Source organism: Trypanosoma theileri, assembly GCF_002087225.1.
Source record: "Trypanosoma theileri isolate Edinburgh chromosome Unknown TM35_Tth_7_V1, whole genome shotgun sequence".
NCBI lineage: Eukaryota > Euglenozoa > Kinetoplastea > Trypanosomatida > Trypanosomatidae > Trypanosoma > Trypanosoma theileri.
Window position 1 is genome coordinate 310,394 of NW_021639849.1, and position 23,261 is coordinate 333,654.

The following is a 23,261-nucleotide window of genomic DNA, read 5'->3' on the forward strand; positions in this document are numbered from 1 at the left end:
TTTCTTGGGTGGGGCCAAGGGTAAAGAGAGCGTAACATCATGACAGCAGAACTTCGGCGAGAGGCGCCTCTTAGTGTTCAATTGGACCGCGTTGGGGCTACGTACACTGCAGGTGAGAAAGTCACCGGATGTGTTGTTGTAAACTATGCGATGGCTTCTACCTTTCTCAGTATTGACTTGACTGTGTTGGGTACATTAACGATTGCGTCTACTATAGATGGTTGTAGTGACATGGTAGGATTTAGTGAAACGTTGAATCTAAAACCCATGGTTTTAATGAATCTACGTATTTCACTTCATTCTAAAGGACATATTTTACCTGCTGGGAAAACAGAATTACCTTTTTTATTTGAGATTAAAGCATCCAATCCTAATATTCCTCTTATTGAGACGTATAATGGTGTTTGTATCTCGTGTTCCTACACTCTCATAGCTACGGCTCGTGGTATTATAGGAAAATCAACAAGTGATCCACTTCAATTATTAGTTATTGTTCCAGGTCAAGGTATTCCTTCTCCTGACCTACTGAAAGAAGATAAAGGTACATATTTTGAGTTAAATGAAGAATCAATAGAGAAAAAACATCATCATCTTATTAGTCAAAAGTGTCATCTAAATTTCCTTCTTGAGGGATTTTTTGAACGATATTACAACGATATTGACATTCCACTTTCTGGATGGATTGTAGTGCGACGATGTAATGTTAGAATTCTTTCTATTGAACTACAGTTACTGCGGGTAGAACATGCGGCTACATCAGAGAAGATTGCACATAAAGCTACAGAAGTTCAAAGTATTCAAGTAGCAGATGGAGATGTATCACGTAATCTTGATATTCCTATTTATATGTTCTTTCCACGATGGTATACATGTCCTTCTATAAAAACATCTAACGTACGAGTTGTATTTGATGTGAACATTAAAGTTTTCCTGGAGGGTCGTCAGGTAGTTAGTAAAGTTATTCCGATACATTTGTATCGTGCCTGCAATTAACAATAAATCAAAACTCGTTTTTTTTTTTTTTTTCTCTGTTGTCGTTGCTTATTTTTTCTTTTCGATTTTTCAGTATTGTTTCATTACTTTTTTTTTTGACATTATGTAGATGTTTGTTTGTTTGTTTCCTTTTGAATTTTGTGTACACATGTCTTTAATGTAAAATTTCTAAATATCTATTTCTCACTTTATTATTTTGGAAACCAATTCTCTTTTCTACCCCTTCAAGGACGAGCGGCACATCTGCAAAGTACTTCATACTCTCTCACATATAAATAAAAGGAAAAAGAAAATAAACAAGGAAAAGAAAAAAAGAAAAGGAAAGAGGCCATTCTCTATTAATGGCCTCTGTAGTGACTCATTCCGCTGACGCCGTAGAAACATCATCAGGGACTAGTAAAACTACATCTTATGTAGATTTTTACACCACGAAAGATAAATATGTAAAGGGCGCTGCAGCTGAGGAGTTTTACCGGGAAGAATGTCGTGCTCTCAATGTGAATCCCAATAATACCTTTTCAAAACAGTTACTCGCAGGAGCTACTGTGTTTAATTTTGATAATGGTTATTTGGGTGAAAAGGGAATTATCCCTATTCTTTCTACGCTTCAAAAAGTTCCAGTGGTGGAGCTTTCTATGCGCAGCTGTGAGTTAACAGCAGATGATGTAGCTTTAATTCAAAAAACGTTCGCATCACATGAGGCACTTTGTAAACTAGACCTACGTGGTATTACGTTAAGTGTAGCTAGTGCACGTAAGCTACTCACTCTAGCCGTACAAAATTCAAGAATTACACAAATATTATTAGATGAAAATACACCGAAATATGTCTACATTCAAAAACAATGTTTTGCTAATGCTAATATAACAATATTAGCTTCAAAATGTTTGGTATGTAGTAATACGGTTATTCATTCACCGGATCAGAAGGTAGAACTTCGTTTATTGTTGGCATTAGGAGATGAATTTAAAAACTTTGAACCTTCTACGGGAGAAATTGCACTTCAAGTATTATTTCGTTGTATTTTAGCATGTTGTGAAGCTAATGATGGGGTTCTTTATTTATGTTCTACTGAGTGTCGAGTACACCTTATAGATGAAATTCTTATTTCTGCAAGAGCAGTAATTTCTGAATGGTTTTCTGGTGTTAAAAGTACGTATCCAAGAAATCCAATCCTACGACGATGTGTAGTTGATATCTTAAAAAGTTTAGCACAAAAACAACCACTACAACAACATGAAGAAGACAAAAAAATTAAAGAGCAAGATATAACAAATGGTACAAATAATAATAATAATAATAATAATAATAATAATAATAATAATAGTGATGGTGATGTTATTAACCATATTGAAAATGATGAAGAAACATATGAAGAAAGTGAACGTGATGTGGAATTAGAGGTATGTACTATATGTGGAATTCATGCCGTTTGTATTTCAAATGGATCTTTTTTGGTAATGGAACAAATATGCAAAGATATTGAAAATGATGCTTTAATACATCCATCTGCGTTTCTCCGATTGACCAAATTAATGATTTCATATGCAGATGTTCATCCCTGTTCTGTAGATTGTGTAGTACATCTTGTAAGGTTTGGTATTTACGGTTATGGTGGAGTCCTTTTACCTCGAACTACTACAGGTGATGTACTTGTTTCTTCTTTGGATATTTCACTTTTACAATTACCTCTTGAAGATTTTGCCATTATTAACTTTTCAGTGGCTCATGTTGATGAATTAGATGAAGAAGATACCTGTTGTGCTCTTACGGTTGCAAGTGTTATGTCTGATATTGATGGTGTTACTATTGATCCATATATGATATTTGCTATTGGTCGTCATCTCGCCTCACTTTCTTCTGAAGCTCTTGGAATGGAACTTTATTATGCCTGTGAGGCGGCACAAGTTGTTGGTTGTCTTCCTTCAAATATGGCTCCTTTTGATAGACGTAAAGAAAAACCTCCACGAAGTTCTTATGTAATGTGGGGAAAATGGAAAGAATATGTTAATATGGATTCTATTGTACGTGCTGCCTTTTCTAGACGAAGACATGGTGTATATGTTATTGATGGACCTCATTCAAATCTTTTTGATAATACTCGAGCAGTTTTATGGGCTTTTAGAAAGCAAAGACGTTCTGTATTAGTTGTGATGAAATTTTGTTTAGATTGGCTTTTACTTCCAGGAGGAGTGGTGTTAAATGAATCATCTATGAGACGAGGTTTTACCACAACACTTAAAGTTGTTGGTCAAGCAAATATAGATAATACATTTTACCTTATTTGTCAGAGTAATTTTGGTTTACGTGTAGGAAATCGTGGTTTCTTTTACATACCTCGTGGTATTTTTAACTTATATGTTACTGGAAGTGCATATATATTTATTGATGCTGAAGCATATCGAGTAAGTAAAGGAGAAAAGGTAAAACTTTACGCTGAAAAGGTATTACCAGAGACATCATTAGATTTAGTGAATCGTGTTCCTTTACTACGGGAATTACATTATCACTGCAGTGATGCTCTTGTGTGGAAAAGGCGTTATCAACTAAAAACCACACGATTGATCTGTGATGCTCTTCGTCACCTTCCACCTTCTCTCTTCTTCACATACCGCAATTGCACACGTTCCTTATCTCCCGCGCAGCATGAACTTCTTCGCACAATTGAACTTCTCTGCCGCTCCGCCACCACCCGTTCACTTCTTCTCTTTTACATGAATGAAGTGTTGGGACCACGTGCCGTTCTGTGGATCCGTGGGGTTCTCAGCAGACTCGCCCAACTCCCACCGCACTGCCTGCAACTGCAGAGAGCCGCAGAGTCCCCAGCAGACACGCAACAAGAACGGAGTCTCGCACGACTGCAGTGGATATCACTAACCACCGTGAAGAGAACCGTCGTGACAACTCCACAGTTACCACAACCAACACAAGCAAAGAAATCTTTGGTACGAAGAGCAACCAGACGACTGACAGAAAAACGTGCAAACAAGGAAACAAGAGATATATTTCGATCAAGATTAGAATCTCGTTGGTCATCTATGCGAGAACAATCACTTAAAGGAGTAGGATCAAGTAATACTAATAGTGCTAGTATTAGTCTTGGTAGCAGTGGAACATTTTCTCGTCTTACTCCTAGAATGGGATCGCCAAGATCATTCTCTGTACGTTCAATGGCACTTGGAAGAGATATGATTCCTCCTATACTTGTTGGTGAGCCATGGCATTCTATTCGATTATGTGATGCGGAAGGTGAAATTACAGAATATGCTATGTTCTTTATAAAAAGTTATGTATGTTGTTTTAATATGATAAATCAAACTATTACATTACCTTTACAACCTATAATGGAAAGTTCTGTAATATCAAATTTTCCATTTCCAACAGGTTTTAATTGTGTATTAAATTGTCCAGTAAATCCTCGAATTGCACATTTCTTTTGTGGAGAACAATGGATAGAGTGGGATACCTATCGTCAAATTTGTGTAGGTGGTCCATATAAATTACGACTTCATAAACTTTTTGAATCATTACCAGAAGAATTTCTTAGAGGTATTGATGCGGCAGTAGCCATACCGAATTCATCATGCGCATTTTTCTTTTCACAACTCAAATATATTTGTTTTGATTATGCTCAACAAAAACCTATTGGTAAAGTAAGACGTATTGGAGATACAACAGAAACTGGTGAAGAAGATATTCCATCTTTTAGTATTGCCTTATCAAGGTTTTTTCCTTATGGTCCAATGGCAACTCTACTTAAAAATGCAAGTGAAGATGAACCGAATGAGGAAAATGTAACATATGATAGTAATAAAAAAACAATCATGTTAATTGGTCGTGATGGACATGTAGCTATCGTACACAGTTTTGCAAAATCTAATAGTAAAACTGATACAGATGTATTTTATACACTTCCTGTATCTTCTATTGCCCGACTTCCACTAGCATTACGACAGATGACTACTGCAGCTTTACATAGTGTTTGTGAGAATGCCTTGAATGCTGAATGTAGTAGATGTTGTGTCGTAGTAGATGGTACAGAACAGAGTGAACGTTATGTTAATGCTATAACTGGTACATTTACTAGACAAGGTGAAGATTTAAATGCTCTCTTATCTCTTACACGTCGTGGAGTTGCAAGTGGAGTTATGCCACTTTTACGAGATGAAGTTATCTTTATTCAAACAGAAGAAAGTATTCTTAGTGATGTTCCACAAGTAGTAGAAGTGGATTATGGATCTAAACATCCAGTTGCTTTTAGTGTACTTGTTCTTGTATTAGAAACATCTTCTATTGATCCTAGAATACTTCGTCTTGCTCCAATTGAAGCGGTAGTGGAAAGTAGTGATGATGGAATTACATATATTTTACATCGACAATTTACGGCAACACCATATGTTACTGCTATTTGTTGGGGTGAAGCTCATGTAACTCGTTTTTGGCGAATACGTTTTTTAACTCGACTTCCCATTGGAACTGGTATTGCACGTCTTTTATGGTATGAGTCTATACATGTTATTGGTAGTGATTCCTTAGAACCTACGATTCCACTCACCTCTCATGTCTTTTCAAAGGTGAAAATAATAGCCCCTCAGATATTATGTGAACCTAAAGCTATATTAAATAGTGTTTCACCAGGTTCTGTTTTTGCAACTCCATCATCTGCTGGATGGTTTAAAAAACATTGTATTTTACCTTTACTTCCAGATGGAGCCATGTGTTTACTTTTCTCTGGAGATAGTTTTGTAGAATTGGATTGTAAAGAAGGTATAGTTGTACTTCAGCGTGCAGTTTCATTTTCAGATCATCCTGCTTTTGTAGGTTTACCATACCCTTTTACAGAAGGATTTAATGCAGTATTTTATCCTAATTTTGAAAACTCACAAACGGTGGCTCTTATTCATGGGAAAGAAATCTTATTATGGAATCTTCAACTTGGTGTAAAGGAGACTGTAACGAATGAAAATTCTGTTCCTCTTTTTAAAGGAATGCCATGGAATTTAGATGAAGTAGAAGATGTGGTTCAAATATGGGATAATCCAAGTGAAGTTTTTATAATACGAAGTCCACAAGTTATTCGTTGGAGTATTACAAAAGGTGAAATTGTAGAAGGTCCAATGTTTTTAAATGAATGTCCTCAACTCTATCATGCTGAATTTGATGGAAAACCAATTCTTTGTGTCACTTCTTTTCCTGATGATCCTAAACGTTTTTACGTTTTTTGTGAAGATCGTGTAGCTGCTCAGACTGTAAAAGCAGGTGTTATATCTGATATAATGAAACCAAAAAAGGTACGTCATTTTGATTTATTTAGTCCTGTTTTGTGGTATTTAAATTGGGGAAAACGATTATATGATTCCACTATTCAAATTGATTTTAGAGAAGAAGAACCCCTTTTAGTAGGTTTAATTGTACAGAGTTCTGAACCATGTGATGAGGATTGGATTATACAATATAGTGATGATGGTTCAGAGTGGTATACGGTTGGTCGTCATCGACAATCTTTATCTCGTAGTCGAACAATGTGGGGACTTTCAAGTGTAGATAATGTTTCTCATCGACTTTGGCGACTTACATTAGATGCTTCTCAAAAACAAGATAAGGAATATAAAGATTCTGTATTTTATGCGAATATATCTTTTCTTACACTTTCTTCAGTTTCATGCCGTTTGAGTCCACAAAAAGTTGCACTTTCTGGAACCTTAAATAGACCTATTTCTACTCTTTTCACAGATGAAAAGGCAACAGTGGCATTTGAGAATTTAATGGATTCTACAAAAATGACAGAACCACCTATTCAACATATTACATTAGATTATGGTGATAATAATCCTCCAGAAATCATGGGATTTTCTTGTCGATGTAAAACAGATCAAGTAAATACTATATGGAGTGTTTGGTGTAGTGATGATGGAGAACAATGGGAAAATTGTGGTTTATGGCGTAGTTCTTTTCGATATTTTAAAGTTTCATGGAAACCAAGTGGTCCTCGTCAGTATTGGCGTATAGAATTACAAACATGGGAAGCGAATGTATTGTATGAAAATCTTTCTCTTTTTAGATACATTGGTCCTTCTATTCTTCTTGAAAATACTACCCCATTGGGTGAAGGATGGGACCCTTCGGTATTATGGGAAAAAACCTCAGAAAATTGTAAAGTAACACCTTTGGTATTTTCAGTTCAAGTTGGAACTTCCATTGCATTAGATACAAAATCTAATGCTGCTCAAATTGTTGGTGTACGTATGGTTGGACATGGTAAGCAAAGTACATCTACTAAATTTGCTGTTGAATGTAGTTCTAATGCTATAGAATGGCGAACACTTGATGCTACTTTACTTTTACGTGGAGGTTCAACTCAAACTGAATGGGATGGAACCAATTCTTTCCGTTATTGGCGTCTTCGTGTTTTAAATCATACTGGACCATCTACTCTTATTATTAGAAGTATTTCTTTTAATACTTTAAAACCAACTCTATATTATGCAGTAGAGTCATCATCACCTTCGATATCTAATTCTTCTGCTGAATTATGTATTTCAGGTGAATTAAAGGAAATAGTCGCCGTACATGCGGTTCTTCCTCCTAATTCTGTTTATACAGTAGAGAAACTTTCACTTGATGGTCATACTTGGGAGGAAATTACAACCGTGCAGAACACTAACACTATGCAAAGTAGAAGTGTACGTAAAGGTTGGATACCGCGAGGAGGCTCCTCTAGATGGCGTCTCTCTCCTGCCCCTATTGATGGAGTTTATAATGAGAATAGAAATGAAGATGATGGAGAAGAATATGCAGTAGTACTTTCACCTCCTCTTGATAATAATGCTCAAGTTAAATGGTTAGCCTTTACAGGTAAAACACTAATTTCATCTGATTGTATGAATTATTCCAATATAGAGATTAGTGTAAATAATTTTGTAGAAGTACAAGCTGCTAAACGTCTCACAGAGAATATAACAGAAACAGTAGTACTTCGTTCTGTTGATGAAGTAAAAGAAGCCAGTGTGGTTTGGTTTTTTGATGGAAGTACAAGTCCTCTTTTTCATCAGGTCTATTTAAAGGGACGAAGTGTTTTTAATCCTAATGTGATGACCACATCTGCTTCTCCGTCCATTCCATCAATAGATATTTCTTCAACTGGTAATACACAACCAAAGAAAACATCATCACGTAAAGGAGCAGGGAATCGTGCTGCAGTAAATGTGATAGAAACTAAAATTGAAGAAAGTGAACCTGTACCTTTAACTATTGTAGTAGAAACAAGTGGAAATGGTACGGATTATTTAGCTCTTGCAGAATGTCTTTTCTCTCAAGATGGTAATGCCCTTTCATGGCAAACGGGTGTAGCTTCTCCTTATTGGAGAGTTACATTTAAAGGAATTCCAAAAACAGAATTTATAGAGATACGTCAAGTTACATGGTTTATAGAAAAAGGTTTAACTTCTGTATTAGTGCCTCACTCACCATGTATGTTAAGTAATCCCATGTATAGTACTTGGCAAAGTGCTGCATTTAATCATGAAGATGAATTTGTTCGAATGTGTCAAGAAGGATATGATCAGGCGAAAAGTGTTGCGAGTGGACTTCGTGAACCAGATGATATTGAACGACATGGTATTATAGCTCAACAAATTATTCGTTTAAAAGGTGAATTTAGTAATTTTATTACTAAAATTGCTAAAGAAGCTATAAAAGAAAAAGAATTACCACTTGATAAATATTTATCTCTTGGTAGACATCTTAGTCATGATGTGATGTATAAACTCTATAGAGCTGCAAAACGGTATGGATCTGATGTAGATGATCTTAATGAGTTAGTATCTCATCCAATGGTTTTTGCTCCTGATCATTCCAAATCAAAAGATACAATTCCATGGTTTTATCCTAGATATGAAGAAAGTGGAATGTTGGTAGAAAGTTTTTATGGATTTCATAATGTTCGAGCTTCTTTAATCGTTTTATGGAGTTTATCTTTACAACTTCAGTGGAATACAGATCTCTTGGGAACTACTTGTATGACTCCTCTTGATCCACATATTGCTTCTGTTATTATTGTAGTGAATATTGGTCAAAATAATTGGTTAGCAGCTGAACATTTTCCTGATCTTCCACTTTTATATCATGCTGGATTTACGGAAAGACCAGTCGTCCTTGCATTTACACTGAATCAAATAACATTTACCTCTAAATACAATTTAAGTATTCCTGGAAAAGATCCGTTTCCTGCTGTATATCCATTTAATTTACTTCCTGGAGTAAATTTTATTCAACATATGTCTCTTTCAAATTGTCCATGTCCTATTTTTGATCGACTTCAACTTTTATATTCAAAAGAATTCATTGCAAAATATGAAACTGAAGTTATTTTTACAGCTCCTAGAATTCAAAGTACTACTGCTGTTGTTCGTTTTACCTTACCAGGAGATAATGTAAAGTTTCCTATACCTGGTTTAAGTATAGGAAGTATTGAATTTGAGGTTCAATTATTTAATGAATTTGATAATAATAATAATAATACTAATAATAATAATAATAATAATAATTCTATTATTACTCCTTCTAATACAACAGAGAAGGCTTTGGGACAATCACATGTAATAAGCTTTGTTACTCACAACACCACCTTTGTACATCCCAATGGAAATTATTCGCTACAATTAAGCCTTTCAGGATTCATTAGTAGTACGGAGGATAAAATTACAATACAAGGAATTTCATCCAGTGCGCATATTCCTATACCACATACTCTATCTAGTTCTTTTATTACAAACATTAAAACTTCCTTTGAACTTGTAGCTGGAGAAACTCCACAAACTTTTCTTGAACCTTCTTTTGAAGTAGAAGGAATTTTAACTACACCTTCAACGGGAAGTTATTTATGCCGTTTTAAACAAGGTAATTTGAATTGTAGTTGGGAATCCATATCTTTACAAGTAGTTGAACTACAACTGGATAATTTTATTAAACTTACAGATTATCTTGTAGGTATTTCACCACAACGAGAACATTCAGAATGGACCAAAACTATTCCTATCTATATTACAACAGATCTTCAGTTAAATTTAATGGATGTTAATTTTTATGGACGTGGTACTATTGATTTCGCAGGTACTTATGGAGATGTTAATGTTACTCTTTCTGATAAAGGTATTGGAATTATTACAACACTTACAGATCTTCGTCTTGGAACTATGTTATTATGTGGGAAATCTGATGAAGGATCTGTGGTAGTGAATATTACTGCTCCTATGAATGAAGCTCCTCTTATTCGAATTTATGGATATAGTTCTTTACTTGGATTAAAACCTTCTCCAATAAAAATTGAAATTTCTCCTAGTGGAGTTTTATGTGTTTCTACAGGTGTATTTTATGATATATATATAGAAGAGGATGCACTTTTTCCTTCCAAAATGTATGCACAGGTAACAGTATCGGAAAAGGTTTTAACAGAATGTCTCTCTGAAATATTACAAGAAACTCCAATAATATCTGTTTTACTTTCAAAGGAAATTCCTTTTTCATTTCAATTAAAAGAGGTATTTGTTGAAGAATGTATGTTGGGTCAACAATTAATGTTTCTTACCGTACGAGGTGTTTTATTTGGTTGTTGTTTTGATGTCATGACTTCTTTGGTATTTCCTGAAAATAATATGCAAGAGGTTCGACGTGTCTGTCAGAATCTCGTCGCTGCCATTGTCGAACAATGTGATGAACCCTTATGGGCATCATTTGATTTGTTCGTTGGTAATACTACACGCGGTAGGGCATTAGATATGTCATATCACCAAAAGGGTGATGATGAGAGAGATAATAGTAATACTACTACTACTACTACTACTACTACTACTACTAATAATAATAATAATAATAATAATAATAATAATAATAATAATAATAATAATAATAATGCTAATGGTTATTATGATCATGGGAAATCTCAGATGACAGGAGGAGATGAGTCACTTTCTACTCTGACACGACACCTTGTGAGGGCGACACACGGAAAGTTTCTTATTCATTGGATGGATCGCGAGTGTGAGACACTGGATTCAGAAATACAGGAAGATTTTGATCCGCCTGTAGATGATGAATTTGGTGAAATATTTGATGGTTTGGAAAATACAAATGAATGAGAGATGCATTGCTGTATATTGCTGCGGCGCAAATATATATATATATATATATTCTGTTCTATTGATGAAAGGGAATTCGCTATGTAAATACTGTTTTTTTCTCTTTTTTCTTTTCATGTAAAGAAGAAAAAAAAATGGAAACAACTTTGAAAATTGAAAAAAAAAAAACCAACGATAAGAATTGCATGGAAAGGGATCATCTTGTGATGTAATTGTGGCGTTATTGAATAATATCTCTCTCTATATAGATAGATAAAAAAAAAAATTACTCTTAGACTCTGAATCACTATTCCTCCTTCTTTTTCTCTTTCTTTCTTTCTCTTCTTTATTTGATGACCATAGAAGAACACACAGACACATAAACCCCATTCCTTTAACAATGGAGTCCTCCGTGGCGTCTCTGATGGAACATCTCGGCGGTGTGGAGACGCGGCGGCGGGTGACGATGATGCGCCGTAAAGAGGCGGAAACACGACTCGCCTTCGCCACAGAAGAGGGCGTGCGGCTCGAGCAGCAGCAGCAATTAAACACCGCCGCCGTCGCGGAACTCAAGCGGGCACTCGAACATCATCTCGAGCAGCAGCGCAGCGCACAACTGCGGCGCACCACCGGCGCAGACGCCCTCCGGCACGGCGAGGCGACGGAAGTGTTGCTGCTCGAGCGGGCACGCGCGGCCGCAGCGCGGGGGGCGGCACTCGTCGCCGCGTGGGAAACAAACACACGCGAACTCGACGAACTGCAGCGATCGTGGGAAGACGACGAGGCCGCCCTCCCACTCCACCGCCGATCACGGCAACTCGCGGAGGAGGCGGCCGCTCTTCTTTCAAAACGAGAACAACTCGAGCGGGAAGTGCGGGAGGCGACGCAGCGGCGCACAGAAACAGTCATTCCGCAGCCTCCACCCACCACTACGGAAGGAGGTGACGTTACGGTAATACAACTCACAGCGCAGATTGGGCTCAGTAAATGTGAACTGACCGAATTGCAGGCACAACACGCACGACAGATGGCAGCACTTGATCGAGAGGTGGCGGATTTGAACAGTCGATCTATGGAACTCGCTCAGTGGCTTGCAGACACTGTGGGTTCACGTGATCAAGTCCTGATGAGCATTCAAATGCTGCAATCCTGTCTAAGTAGTGGGGTGTGTGCATCCTGTCGTCCATCCTCTTAAGTAGTGATGGTTTAAAGATTTCATCACACGAGTGAGAAATATATATATTGTATATATGTATTGTTTTCCTCACTTTTTTTCACGTGTATAGGCTTGTATAGTCTATTGTTTTTTTTTTTTTTTATTGGGTTATCATTATTCTTTTTCTGTGACTCTTTTTTTTTTCTTTATTATTTGCTTTTATTCTTATCTTATTGGTTTTTTTTTTTTTTTTTTTTGAGTGGGAAAGGGTATTGTTTCTCCTTTTGAACCTTTTTTTTCTGACAGAAATAATGCAAATACAGAGAACTGGAGAAGAAAATATTTTTTTTCTTGATGTGCACGTTCCTTCCTTTTGTTAATGAATGTGATGTGTGTGTGTGTGTGTAGAGAAAGAGAAAGAGAAAGAAAGATCATTTATTTTCTTGTTTTGTTTTCCTTCTTTTTTTTCTATCTGTCTTATTTTTCTTTTTTCTTTTTTTCTTCTTTTCCTTCATAATCATTCCTCTGATGATGTGTTTTTTGTAAACGTGTCATCATGACTTGATCGTTTTTGAGAAAAGGGAAAAACAGAAAACAAGAAGGGAATTCGCACACTAGACACGTACACGTTGTTCTCCGAGAGAAGTAATGTTGAAGAGTCTGCGTAACCGTGTGAAGCGTGAGAATGAGCCACGTGTGTTGATAGTAGGCCTTGACAATGCGGGCAAGACAACACTGCTGAACACACTGGGTGAGAATGACGAGCCGGTGGAGGGAAAGACCGCGCCGGCGGCACCGGAGGGACCAACGCAGGGATTTAACATCAAGACACTTGTGCGTGGCGGTAAACGTGCGAAGTTGTGTGATCTCGGCGGCCAGCGGGCACTGCGGGAGTACTGGCAGGACTACTACAACAACACCGACTGCATTATGTACGTTGTGGACTCCTCCGACCACCGCCGATTAGAGGAATCGCATGCGGCCTTTGTGGATGTCCTCAACGGCATTCCCGCCGTGCCGGTGTTGGTGTTTGCGAACAAACAAGATCTCGCCACGGCCCGCGATGCCCAGACAGTAGCGGAGGCACTCCATCTGCAGGAGTTCCGCGATCGCAAGTGGCACATTCAGGGATGCAGCGCCAAATCGGGTGCTGGTCTTGAGGACGGTGTCGCGTGGATATTTAACACGTGCACCGTGTGAAGTCGTTGCAGCGAATGACAATGTAAACAGGTGCACAAACGAGGAAAGGAAGAAAGAGAATGAAAAATAAAACAAGAGAAAAGAAAAGAAAAAAAAAAAAAAGAAAGAAGCGAGAATGGAAACGAAAACAAAACAAGAGAAATAAAAAAAATAAAAAAAATAACAGAAAACTGGAGTGTGGGAGATGCAGTGAGTGGCAGTTGACGTTTTCTTTCTTATGTGTTACCCTTGGGGATGGGGAACAGGACTTCTCCCAAAAGATTGTAGAGGCATGCTATTAAAAAAAAAATAAAAATAAAAAAAAAAATAACAAGATATTCTGAGAAAGAATAAAAAAAAAAAAATAAGAGAGAGACAGAGAGAGAGAATATACTGTAGCTAGGCAAGCGACTGCGGTGGAGTGTAGCTGCAAGATGAGCCTATGAGAAGAGTGGTGACGTGAGAGAAGAAAAGGAGTTAACCAAAGTAAAATGGAACAAACTGAGATGAGGTGATGAAAATCCCCCGCAGTATTTTTCATTTTTACTTTTTCTTTAATAGACGTTTTATCATGCACTCAGTAATGTAGCGCGACGTTTTACTGTTTTGTTTTTTATTTTTATTATTATGATTATTATTATTATCACTATTGTTACTATTATTGTTATTATTATTTCTCTTGTCACCTTGGTGGCTTTCTTTTCTATGTGTCGCCTCTATAGCTGTGTTATTTACTTAAACCCCGCTCAACATCAGTAATGCTCCATAGGAAAAATAAAAATAAAAAATAAATAAATAAATAAATAAATAAAAACACTTTTGGATGATAAATTTTTTTCTTCCTCTTTTCTTTTTTTTTTTCTTTTTGACTTTACTCTTCTTAGTCTCTAATCTCTACAGTAGTTGGTGGATATTTTATTTATTATTATTTTTTTTGTTTTTATTATTATTATTTTTACCCTCCCCGTCTTTTAGTCATGACGGCTGCTCTTGGGTTGAATAATAAGGAGCAGTCACACATCATTACATGTGGGTTATGTTTTAACGTTCTTAAAGACCCATTAACGTTTGATTGTCAACACAGTTACTGTGCAGCGTGTGTGCGTTCCAAAATAGAGTCCCAACACTGTGAAGGTTTTGCATGTCCTCTTTGTAATGTGGTATATGCAAACGTCACTCTACGTAATCTGGATAAATTTGCAGATGGAGAATTATCTAGTCAAGTGGAATTAATGGCAGGAGGAGCAGATGCTAAACTTATTTGTCAATGGTGTGAAGAAGCTCCTGCGGTAATACAATGTAATGAATGTATGTATGTTTATTGTGTGGAATGTAATACGGCTGTTCATAAGAGTGCTGCCAAGCGTGGACATATGACCGGTAAAATTGCTGATCCTCATGCGCTGAAAGGAATACAAAAGAAGTGTAGTGTCCGTGGTCATGAGGAGTACCGAGCAGAATTTTACTGTACAGTGTGTGAAGAAATATGTTGTGCCTATTGTTTACAGGTTGGACCACATAAAAATCATGAAAATATAGGTATAGCCCGTGCCGCCTCAGAAATTAGACAAAAAATGTCAAGAGATATGGTTGTATTTACACAAACGAAAGCTCGAATGGAGACTCAGGCTAGTGAACTTAATCGTGTAACGGCACAATATTTTAACTCTTATGATAGTGTTGAAAATATCATTACCGAACGATTTAATCACTTTAGACAACAACTTATGCAACGTGAAGTAGAATTACGTAAAACACTTGCAACTTTACGGGATTCTGGAGATGCTTCTCTTACATCGTCTAGAAAATTATTTTTAATGAAACTTAATGCCTTAAATGAAGCTATGCTTCGTTTTCAACACATGCAACATGGAGGATCAGATCATGAAGTACTTGAAAGTCGATCTCTTGTGTATAATTATCTCAAGAATGAAATTCCTTCTATTGTAGGAAGTGGATTTAAAATATCTGACCTTGGTGATATAACCATCAGTGGTCTTGATATTATGTTAGATTTACAAGCTGTACATCCTTCAGGTAGTCAAAGTAGTGATGCTCCATATGCGTTAACACTTAACGGTCCACCTTCTGGTGGATTATCCACACGACATCCGAGTGAAGCCATGAATGAAGGAAGACGTCCCAGTGTTGGTGGTAATGGTGTACCCCAACAAATCCCACAACATCCATTACATCCAGATACACCTCTTCGACTTTCATTTCCGGTAGATGATGATGTGGAAGCTACAGTTAAAAGTGATGGTGTCTTACTGCGATGTGTGGCTAGAGGTGGACAGACTCAAATTGGTGTACGAAGTAAAGAAACAATGGAAAATGTCGCCTGTTTATTCCCTGAGGATGGTGGATTTGTTACTTGGAGAGTTCGTCTGGAATCTATTTCCGAATCTTTTTTGGGAGTTGTAGAGAAAACTGACGCTGGAAGTGTTCCAGATGGATTTTACTGGAGGCCAACAAGAAGTGGTGTGTTTGATGGACGTATTGGACGACTCAGTCCACTTATTAATCAACTTCCTGTATGTCGCAATGGTGATGTGATATGTTTCACGTATGATATACAGAAGGGAACATTACGTGTTTCTGTAAATGGAAATGATCATAGTGTAGTCCTCAGTGACGTTCATCCACGTATTGCCGCATGCTTTATATTTTATCCTGGTGAAGCCTTAACAGTTCTTTTCTAATATGGTTGACTGTACGTGTGTGTATTTTCATCTCAGTATGTATTTCTCTGTTTATCCAGGAAAAAAATGGACCTTGTATGACTGTAGATTATAGAGGAAGAATTATTTGTGGTCTTATTGTTCGATATATATATATATATATATATATATATATTGTATGTTATTTTTGGTGATTTTGAATCTTGTCGTTATATAATTTTTTTTTTTCTTTCTGTGATTTAAATACTTCTTTCAGGTGTTCTTCATTGGTAATGATGTTTTCTCCATCGTATCCCTGAAGAGTCCTTTGTCCATTACAAACAAACAAATACACACACACATACACACTAGTCTTCCTCTTGTTGTACTAACCCTTTTTTTTTTTCTTTAAGGTATCGTTTAGGGTTACCGAAGAAGTGATGCTTCATCTATTTTGTATCTTTCTTTTAATATATTGGTGTGTATCCATGTAAGTATGCGTTTGTATATATATATGTGTGTGTGTGCTTGATTTTAGGGTCATATTTGGGCAGAAGAGGAAGAACGAAATGACAAGAGAGAGAAAGAGGGCGTGAAGAGTGGCAGAAAAAAAGAAAAAAAAACTCACTCAGCAGCAGCGAGAGTAACGACCAGAAGAATTGATGAGCTTGAACTGTATTCTATCTTTTTTTTTTTTTTTTGATTTCTTTCCTTATTGAGTATAAATGCATTTATTTTATTATTTTTTTCATGTGTTTCATTCTTTTATACCTTTTTTCTTTACCTATGTATATCTCTATGTATTCTCTGTTTCTTTTTTTTTTTCTTTTGCTTTTCTTTAATTCTATTATTTCCATTTATTTTAACTTTCAAGATAATTTGTGATGACACTCTCACAGTTCCTTGATCAATCCCTAAAGGAAAAGCGACCATCTGAGATTGTATACGTCTCACTTGGGGCATTTGTGGCTGTCAAGGTTTTGGTTAATATTCTCAAGGATGGTAATATCATTAATCGGCTTAATTTGGCAAAATGGCGAGTTGTACGTGCAATAGCGTCACCAATTATTAACCGAGAAGTGAAGAAAACATCAAAAAGTTTTAAAATGCCATCGAAGAAAGGTGAATTTAAAGCTACAAAACTACCAGAAAAGGAATCAACAGATGATGAAATTCTTCAATTAGTAAAAGAGTTTCATCAGGATTTGGATCAACCTTATGAAAGAGGAGGTCTTAGTGGGACTGTATATCATGGAGGGGCATCGCACACACGACTGATTAATCGAGTTATGGAAATCTTTCAATGGAGTAATCCTCTTCATTCAGACGTATTTGGAGCTACTCGTAAAATGGAGGCGGAAGTTGTATCTATGGTAGTTCATATGTTTAACGGTCATCTTCTCCCGGATGCTTGTGGAGCTGTGACTTCTGGAGGTACAGAGAGTATATTAATGTCACTCAAATCGTACAGAGATTGGGGACGTAAAACACGAGATATTAAACATCCTTCTGTCATTGTTCCTATTACTGCTCATCCTGGATTTGATAAAGCTGCAGAATATTTTGGTATTAAATTAATAAAAGTACCAGTAGATCCAGTAACAAAACGGGTGGATGCGAAGGAAATGGAAAAATATATCACATATGATACTGTTGCTCTTGTTGGTTCAGCTCCTACATTTCCTCATGGTGTTATTGATCCTATTCCTGAATTGGCAGAAATAGCCTATCGACATGATATTGGTCTTCATGTGGATTGTTGTCTTGGTGGTTTTATTGTTCCTTTTATGGAAAAAGCTGGATTCCCTGTTCCTGTAGTAGATTTTCGTCTTCCAGGAGTTACAAGTATTAGTTGTGATACACATAAATATGGATATGCCCCTAAAGGAACTTCAACTATTTTATACCGAACAATGGAATTACGATCTTTTCAATTTTGTTGTGTGGCTGACTGGCCAGGTGGTATTTATTGTTCACCTGCTGTAAGTGGTTCTAAACCTGGAAATGTAATCGCCGGTGCCTGGGCAGCAATGATCCGTATGGGTGAAGAAGGATATGTGAAGAGCTGTAAAAAAATAATAGAAACACGAATCAAAATTACAGATGCACTTTCCAAATTACCATGTATTCAGATTATTGGGGATCCAACAGTTTCTGTATTTGCCTTTAACAGTGATAAGATTGATATATTTACTCTTGGAGATCGATTGGGTAAACTTGGTTGGGCACTTAACCGTCTTCAATTTCCATCTGGTCTTCAGTTTTCTTTAACACTTCTGCAAACTCGGGATGGAGTGGCACAGCAGTTTATTCATGATGTAACTGTTATTGCTAGTGAAATGTATGCAGAACTTCAGCAACAAGAAGAAAAAGAAGGGATAAAAATTAAAAAGAATGATACGGGAGGAACTGTGTACGCATCTCAACAACGAATAAGTGACCGAACCATTGTTAAAGATGTGCTACGAGAGTTCCTTAATCAATATTACAGCACTGACCATTAACGAATATATATATATATATATATATATATATATATATATATGTATTTATATATTTATGTATTTATATTTATTTATTTATTTATTTATAAGGTGATAAACTGTAATTATCAGTACCACTTGTGAAAAGCAATATATATTTTTCTCTTGAATGTTAATAATAGCGAAAAAAAAAAAAGCTACCTACTTACAGAGCAGATTGAGTGAAAAACTGATCGGGGTTTGGTAGAAAAAAATATACATATATGCATATATTTTTTTCTGTGTATATGTATTTTTATATAGTTATATATTTTTTTTCCTTTTATTTTTTTTTTGCTTTTTGGAATGAGAATTCTGGCGTAGAATGCTATTCGTCTCAGTTTCCTTCCTTTATTTTAATTTTTGTTTTTCCCTTTCTTTTTGTCTGCATATTATTTGAGGCTATTCGATAGAATTAGCTGCAATATAATCATATTTTTTTTTGTGTGTGTGACTTGTTTAATCATTCTTTGTTTGATTTATTTTATTTAAATGACTTTCTTTTTATTATTATTTTTTTTTTTCCTCTTTTCATTCCCTTTAAAAATAAAAAGAAGGAAGGAATCTCGTATCTAACGCCTTTATTGGGGGCGGGGGAATGGCTTTTGAATTTGAGTTGCATCAACCACCATGCGATGTCTCATTTTTAGCTGTTGTGAATGGTCCTGTACTTTACAATGCAGATGACAGTAAAAGTAAAGCTGTGAAGGAGGCGACAATTAAACAGATTGGATGGCATCACTTACATCTTCCAGAGGAATGGTTCTTATCCACACAATCACATGAGTTAACCGAGCGAGTGTGTACAACAATGCAGTGTACCATCCAATATCTCTCCTATCGTCAGCAAAAATTACATGCCGATATGGTGAAGATGCAACAACAATTAGATGAAATGCGAGGGGAACGAGATGAGGCGTTTGAGGAACTTGTGGAATTACGAGAGGTGGTGGCTCTCATTAAACAACGATATGGATTAGACCGTAAAGGAAAATCTCTTCCACATTCCTTTATGGAGAAATCAGGGATGTCCTTTACGTGTTCGCTCTGCGGTAATGCGTATCCCTCATCCTCGTCGCTGGAGTCGCACGTGGTGAAGCGACACCGCCGCGGTCAACAATACGCCGCCATCACCGCCGCCTCTGCAAGACTGCAGAAGAACAGTAATGACAATAATAATAATAATAATAATAATAATAATAATAATAATAATAATAATAGAATGAGTAATAATCATCATCATAAGGCGGTGGGTTGGGATAATAATACGGTTGCTGAGGAACTCGCCACACTACGGGCCGAGTTAGTGGCTCTCCGTTCAACTCTTCACACAGAGCGTGAGGACAGACGTTCAGAGGCACGATCATCTCTTCTTTCTCCCATTAATGTAGTAGCATTACCAATGACTCAGGTTCCTAGTATTACTTCTATTCCAGATACCGTACGATCATCCTCAGCACAGCAAGAGCAGCAGAATAAATCCATTCTTGCACTACAAGAAGAGTTACAAACAACTAAATCTCGTCTGGCACATATGGAAGAGGCATTAGTTCGTCATGAAAAATCAAAAGGTAAGAAAGAAGAGAAACAAACAACTATATCAACTTCAAGTAAAGACCAATTGAAGATATTAGAGACAAAAGATTCTTCATTGGTGACAGAAAAAGTAAGTACTTCTAATTCTGTCGATAATCCTGATGGGGGGTACGATAAATCTATTGTATTCTATTCTAATCGTACTCCTATATCAAATAAAGTGGAACAGGAAAATCCAAAGAACAATTTAAAACTATTAAATGAAAACGAATTAAATGTTTTCTCTCCTAAACAAGATGTACGTTTACCCTACTATGGTGTCGCTTCTTTACATTCGCCACAATCCTCTTCTCATCCCCCTCTACGATTAGAAAAAACACAATCTCCATCATCTGATGAACCTGATCCACCTCGCTCTAATTCTCCAATAACTTGTAGTAAGCATGCAACACCGTTATTAAGGAAAATTCGTGCTTTTGCTGCTGATGAATCCATAACAGATCCTATTCAAAATAATAAAGAAGCTTCAATTGTACAATATACATATGCAACTCCTCGAGAGAATTCTTCCTATGCAGGATTGGGTAGTTTTCTCACTGAAGGTACTTCTCATTTGAGCCCTGGGACTTTTTCACTTATTGGTGATGCGTTGGTTCGAACACAAAGGAATGTAAAACCTCAAAGCATTTCTGGGTTAGAGGAGAAACCATCACATAGGGATGGTATTAATAGTAATAATAATAACTCTCCTCCAGGTAAACTACCGTCTTCCTCATTTTTTTCTGAAAATAAATCTGTAGTTAATCCATCACCTGCACCAAATGGCATAAATTCTTTTGTATCGTCTGAAGGGGAAGTACGTTATTCCCTTGGTAGTCTTATTCAGTCTTCTGTAAAAGATTACTCTGATACTAAGCGAGATTCAGATTCCAGGAGTAGTACTACTAGCTCTACTTATACATCTACTGATGAAAGCAGTTCATCGCAACCTTCTGTCAAGGTGAAAAAACAGCAAAATACATCACAAGTCTCACATGCTGAAAGTACTCAATCTAACAAAATGGAGAAGGGTCCAACTGGAAAGGCAAAGAAGAAAAAAGTATCATTTATTTCAAAACTATTTGGGAAGCACAAAAAATGATATTTGTTATCAAACAAACTCCCATAGATTGGTTTTCATTTTTGTTTTTTTTTCTACCACCATTGAAAAAAAAAAAAAAAAATACACATATATATATATATATATACGAGTAGTTGTATTAAAATGGTGAGTCTGTGCTATTTGATTTTCGACAAAAAAAAAAACGTTGTGAGATGAGCCGAAGGATATCTTTTTATTGCTTCTTTATTTTTCTCTCTATTTCTTTCTGTGTGTGTGTGTGTGTGTTTCATATTGATTTTGTATCAACTTTTTTTTTTTATTTGTTCGTTTCCTTTCTTGTTTCTCTCATTTTCTCTATTAGTGATACCACACTCAATACTTAGTAGTTGTATATATGTTAGAGTTAATAGAGCCGCTTGGATTTTTGGGTTGAAGAAAGAAAACCATTTTCAATTATTATTTACCCATCCACCTCCACCTCCACATTTATCTCTCTTTCTTTTTCTCCTTCTCGTTTAAATATTCTTCAGCGGAAGCTTGCAATTACAGTTCTGTTGTTTTATTATCATCAACTGCGTTCTGTTACCCGTTTCCGCAAGAATAAATAAGAAGTGAATATATGTATATTTATTATCATTATTATTATTATTATTTTGTTTATCATATATATGTGTGTTTCTAAAGACCAATCTAATCTCCTTTTTCTTATTCCATATTTCTTTTATTATTAATATTATTATTATTATTATTTCCTGCTTGCCTATTCATACAAGGACCACGTTTCCTTGTGGGAAGGATACAACTACACACTTGTAGAGAAGCGTCCAAATCCACAATTTCATCATGACGCTGGCACGTGCCCTGCGGGTGTGGACGGCCCCTATTGTGCAGCTGCGGCGTCCACATGATGGGATTCGTGGTTTAATGGCAAAGCGGCGCTTTCATCGCGGTGATCTTCTCATGTCTGTACCGCTGGATTGTTGTTATTTCCCATTCGCCTCGCGTGAGGCACGTCGACTGCGTCGCTGGAATAGATCCACACTTTTTCCAGAGATGCCCTTGTGGCTTCTGCGCCTTTCACCAGATGCACAAGAGGAGCGGGTCTCACTCACAGCATCCGTTTCTACAGAAGATAATAATGTATTGAATCTTGTTCTCTCACCTGTGGAAGCCGCATTAGCTATTTCAGTAGCTGTACGTTATTTTTGGTGGGAAATTATTAAGTTGAATTCAAAAGAAGAAAAAAGTAAAAGTTCTTCCATGATGGGACCTTTAAAATTTCGTTCTGCAGATTTATATGTTCAGTCACTTCCAATGAAAGAACATCTTTCTTATGGATTAGAAGGACCATATTTATCTACAATGGAAGATGAAGCAAATCTTCACTCTTGTATTGAACAAATAGCTTGGAATTTGCGAGATTGTTTACTCTCATATGCCTCGCAAGAAGAATACCGTTTATATGACTCTCATCCTTCAGAGTTAGATGCGGTTCTTCTTGCCGCAGTATACGTTGTACGAACACGTTTATTACGTATGAGTGTACTTCATAATGATTGTACTGTGCCTGACCGTTCTACTGGTGTCATTGCACCTGTTGTTGATTTTTTAAATCATAGCGCTTTTAATTACTCCTGTGCTGCATGTGTGTCGATGCGAAAACGTGCGGTTGTTGTTCGTGCGGCGAGAGATATTAATGTGGGAGAGGAACTCACACTTAATTATCGTGGTACTCTGAAACAGTTGGGGAATTCTGATTTGGTAGGCGATGGGGATTGGTGGGAGTCCCGTTATCTTATCTCTACAGAGGAGGCATGATAATTGTTTTTCTTCTGTTCCATTTTTTTTTTTTTTTTTTTACTTTTTCATCTCATACTTTCACATAAAAAGGATCAAGTGAAGGAGAGGATGATTGAAAGTAAAAAAAAAAAAAAACGAAAAAACATACATATTCCTTGGAGTTAATGATGTTTTTGTTTGTACTTGTTTGTTACTCAA

The 23,261-nt window shown here is 36.5% G+C and overlaps 8 protein-coding genes across 8 annotated transcripts; all 8 read left to right on the forward strand.

The window, feature by feature from the left end:
- Positions 1–39: 39 nt before the first annotated feature.
- On the forward strand, positions 40–993 carry TM35_000072590 (uncharacterized protein; the record flags this gene model as incomplete). Its single annotated transcript, XM_029023705.1, has 1 exon — positions 40–993. One exon carries the CDS (start codon positions 40–42, stop codon positions 991–993), a length of 954 nt encoding a protein of 317 aa, XP_028884901.1.
- A 341-nt stretch (positions 994–1,334) lies between these two features.
- TM35_000072600 (uncharacterized protein) lies at positions 1,335–11,129 on the forward strand (the record flags this gene model as incomplete). The annotated part of the gene is made up of 1 exon (XM_029023706.1): positions 1,335–11,129. One exon carries the CDS (start codon positions 1,335–1,337, stop codon positions 11,127–11,129), a length of 9,795 nt encoding a protein of 3,264 aa, XP_028884902.1.
- A 379-nt stretch (positions 11,130–11,508) lies between these two features.
- Positions 11,509–12,303, forward strand: TM35_000072610 (uncharacterized protein; the record flags this gene model as incomplete). The annotated part of the gene is made up of 1 exon (XM_029023707.1): positions 11,509–12,303. One exon carries the CDS (start codon positions 11,509–11,511, stop codon positions 12,301–12,303), a length of 795 nt encoding a protein of 264 aa, XP_028884903.1.
- A 609-nt stretch (positions 12,304–12,912) lies between these two features.
- Positions 12,913–13,464, forward strand: TM35_000072620 (putative ADP-ribosylation factor-like protein; the record flags this gene model as incomplete). The annotated part of the gene is made up of 1 exon (XM_029023708.1): positions 12,913–13,464. One exon carries the CDS (start codon positions 12,913–12,915, stop codon positions 13,462–13,464), a length of 552 nt encoding a protein of 183 aa, XP_028884904.1.
- A 956-nt stretch (positions 13,465–14,420) lies between these two features.
- On the forward strand, positions 14,421–16,145 carry TM35_000072630 (zinc finger protein; the record flags this gene model as incomplete). The annotated part of the gene is made up of 1 exon (XM_029023709.1): positions 14,421–16,145. The coding sequence occupies one exon, from the start codon at positions 14,421–14,423 to the stop codon at positions 16,143–16,145; it is 1,725 nt and encodes a 574-aa protein (XP_028884905.1).
- An 842-nt stretch (positions 16,146–16,987) lies between these two features.
- TM35_000072640 (sphingosine phosphate lyase-like protein) lies at positions 16,988–18,607 on the forward strand (the record flags this gene model as incomplete). Its single annotated transcript, XM_029023710.1, has 1 exon — positions 16,988–18,607. One exon carries the CDS (start codon positions 16,988–16,990, stop codon positions 18,605–18,607), a length of 1,620 nt encoding a protein of 539 aa, XP_028884906.1.
- Positions 18,608–19,223: 616 nt separating this feature from the next.
- Positions 19,224–21,302, forward strand: TM35_000072650 (zinc finger protein; the record flags this gene model as incomplete). The annotated part of the gene is made up of 1 exon (XM_029023711.1): positions 19,224–21,302. One exon carries the CDS (start codon positions 19,224–19,226, stop codon positions 21,300–21,302), a length of 2,079 nt encoding a protein of 692 aa, XP_028884907.1.
- An 804-nt stretch (positions 21,303–22,106) lies between these two features.
- On the forward strand, positions 22,107–23,081 carry TM35_000072660 (uncharacterized protein; the record flags this gene model as incomplete). Its single annotated transcript, XM_029023712.1, has 1 exon — positions 22,107–23,081. The coding sequence occupies one exon, from the start codon at positions 22,107–22,109 to the stop codon at positions 23,079–23,081; it is 975 nt and encodes a 324-aa protein (XP_028884908.1).
- Between the last annotated feature and the right edge of the window lie 180 nt (positions 23,082–23,261).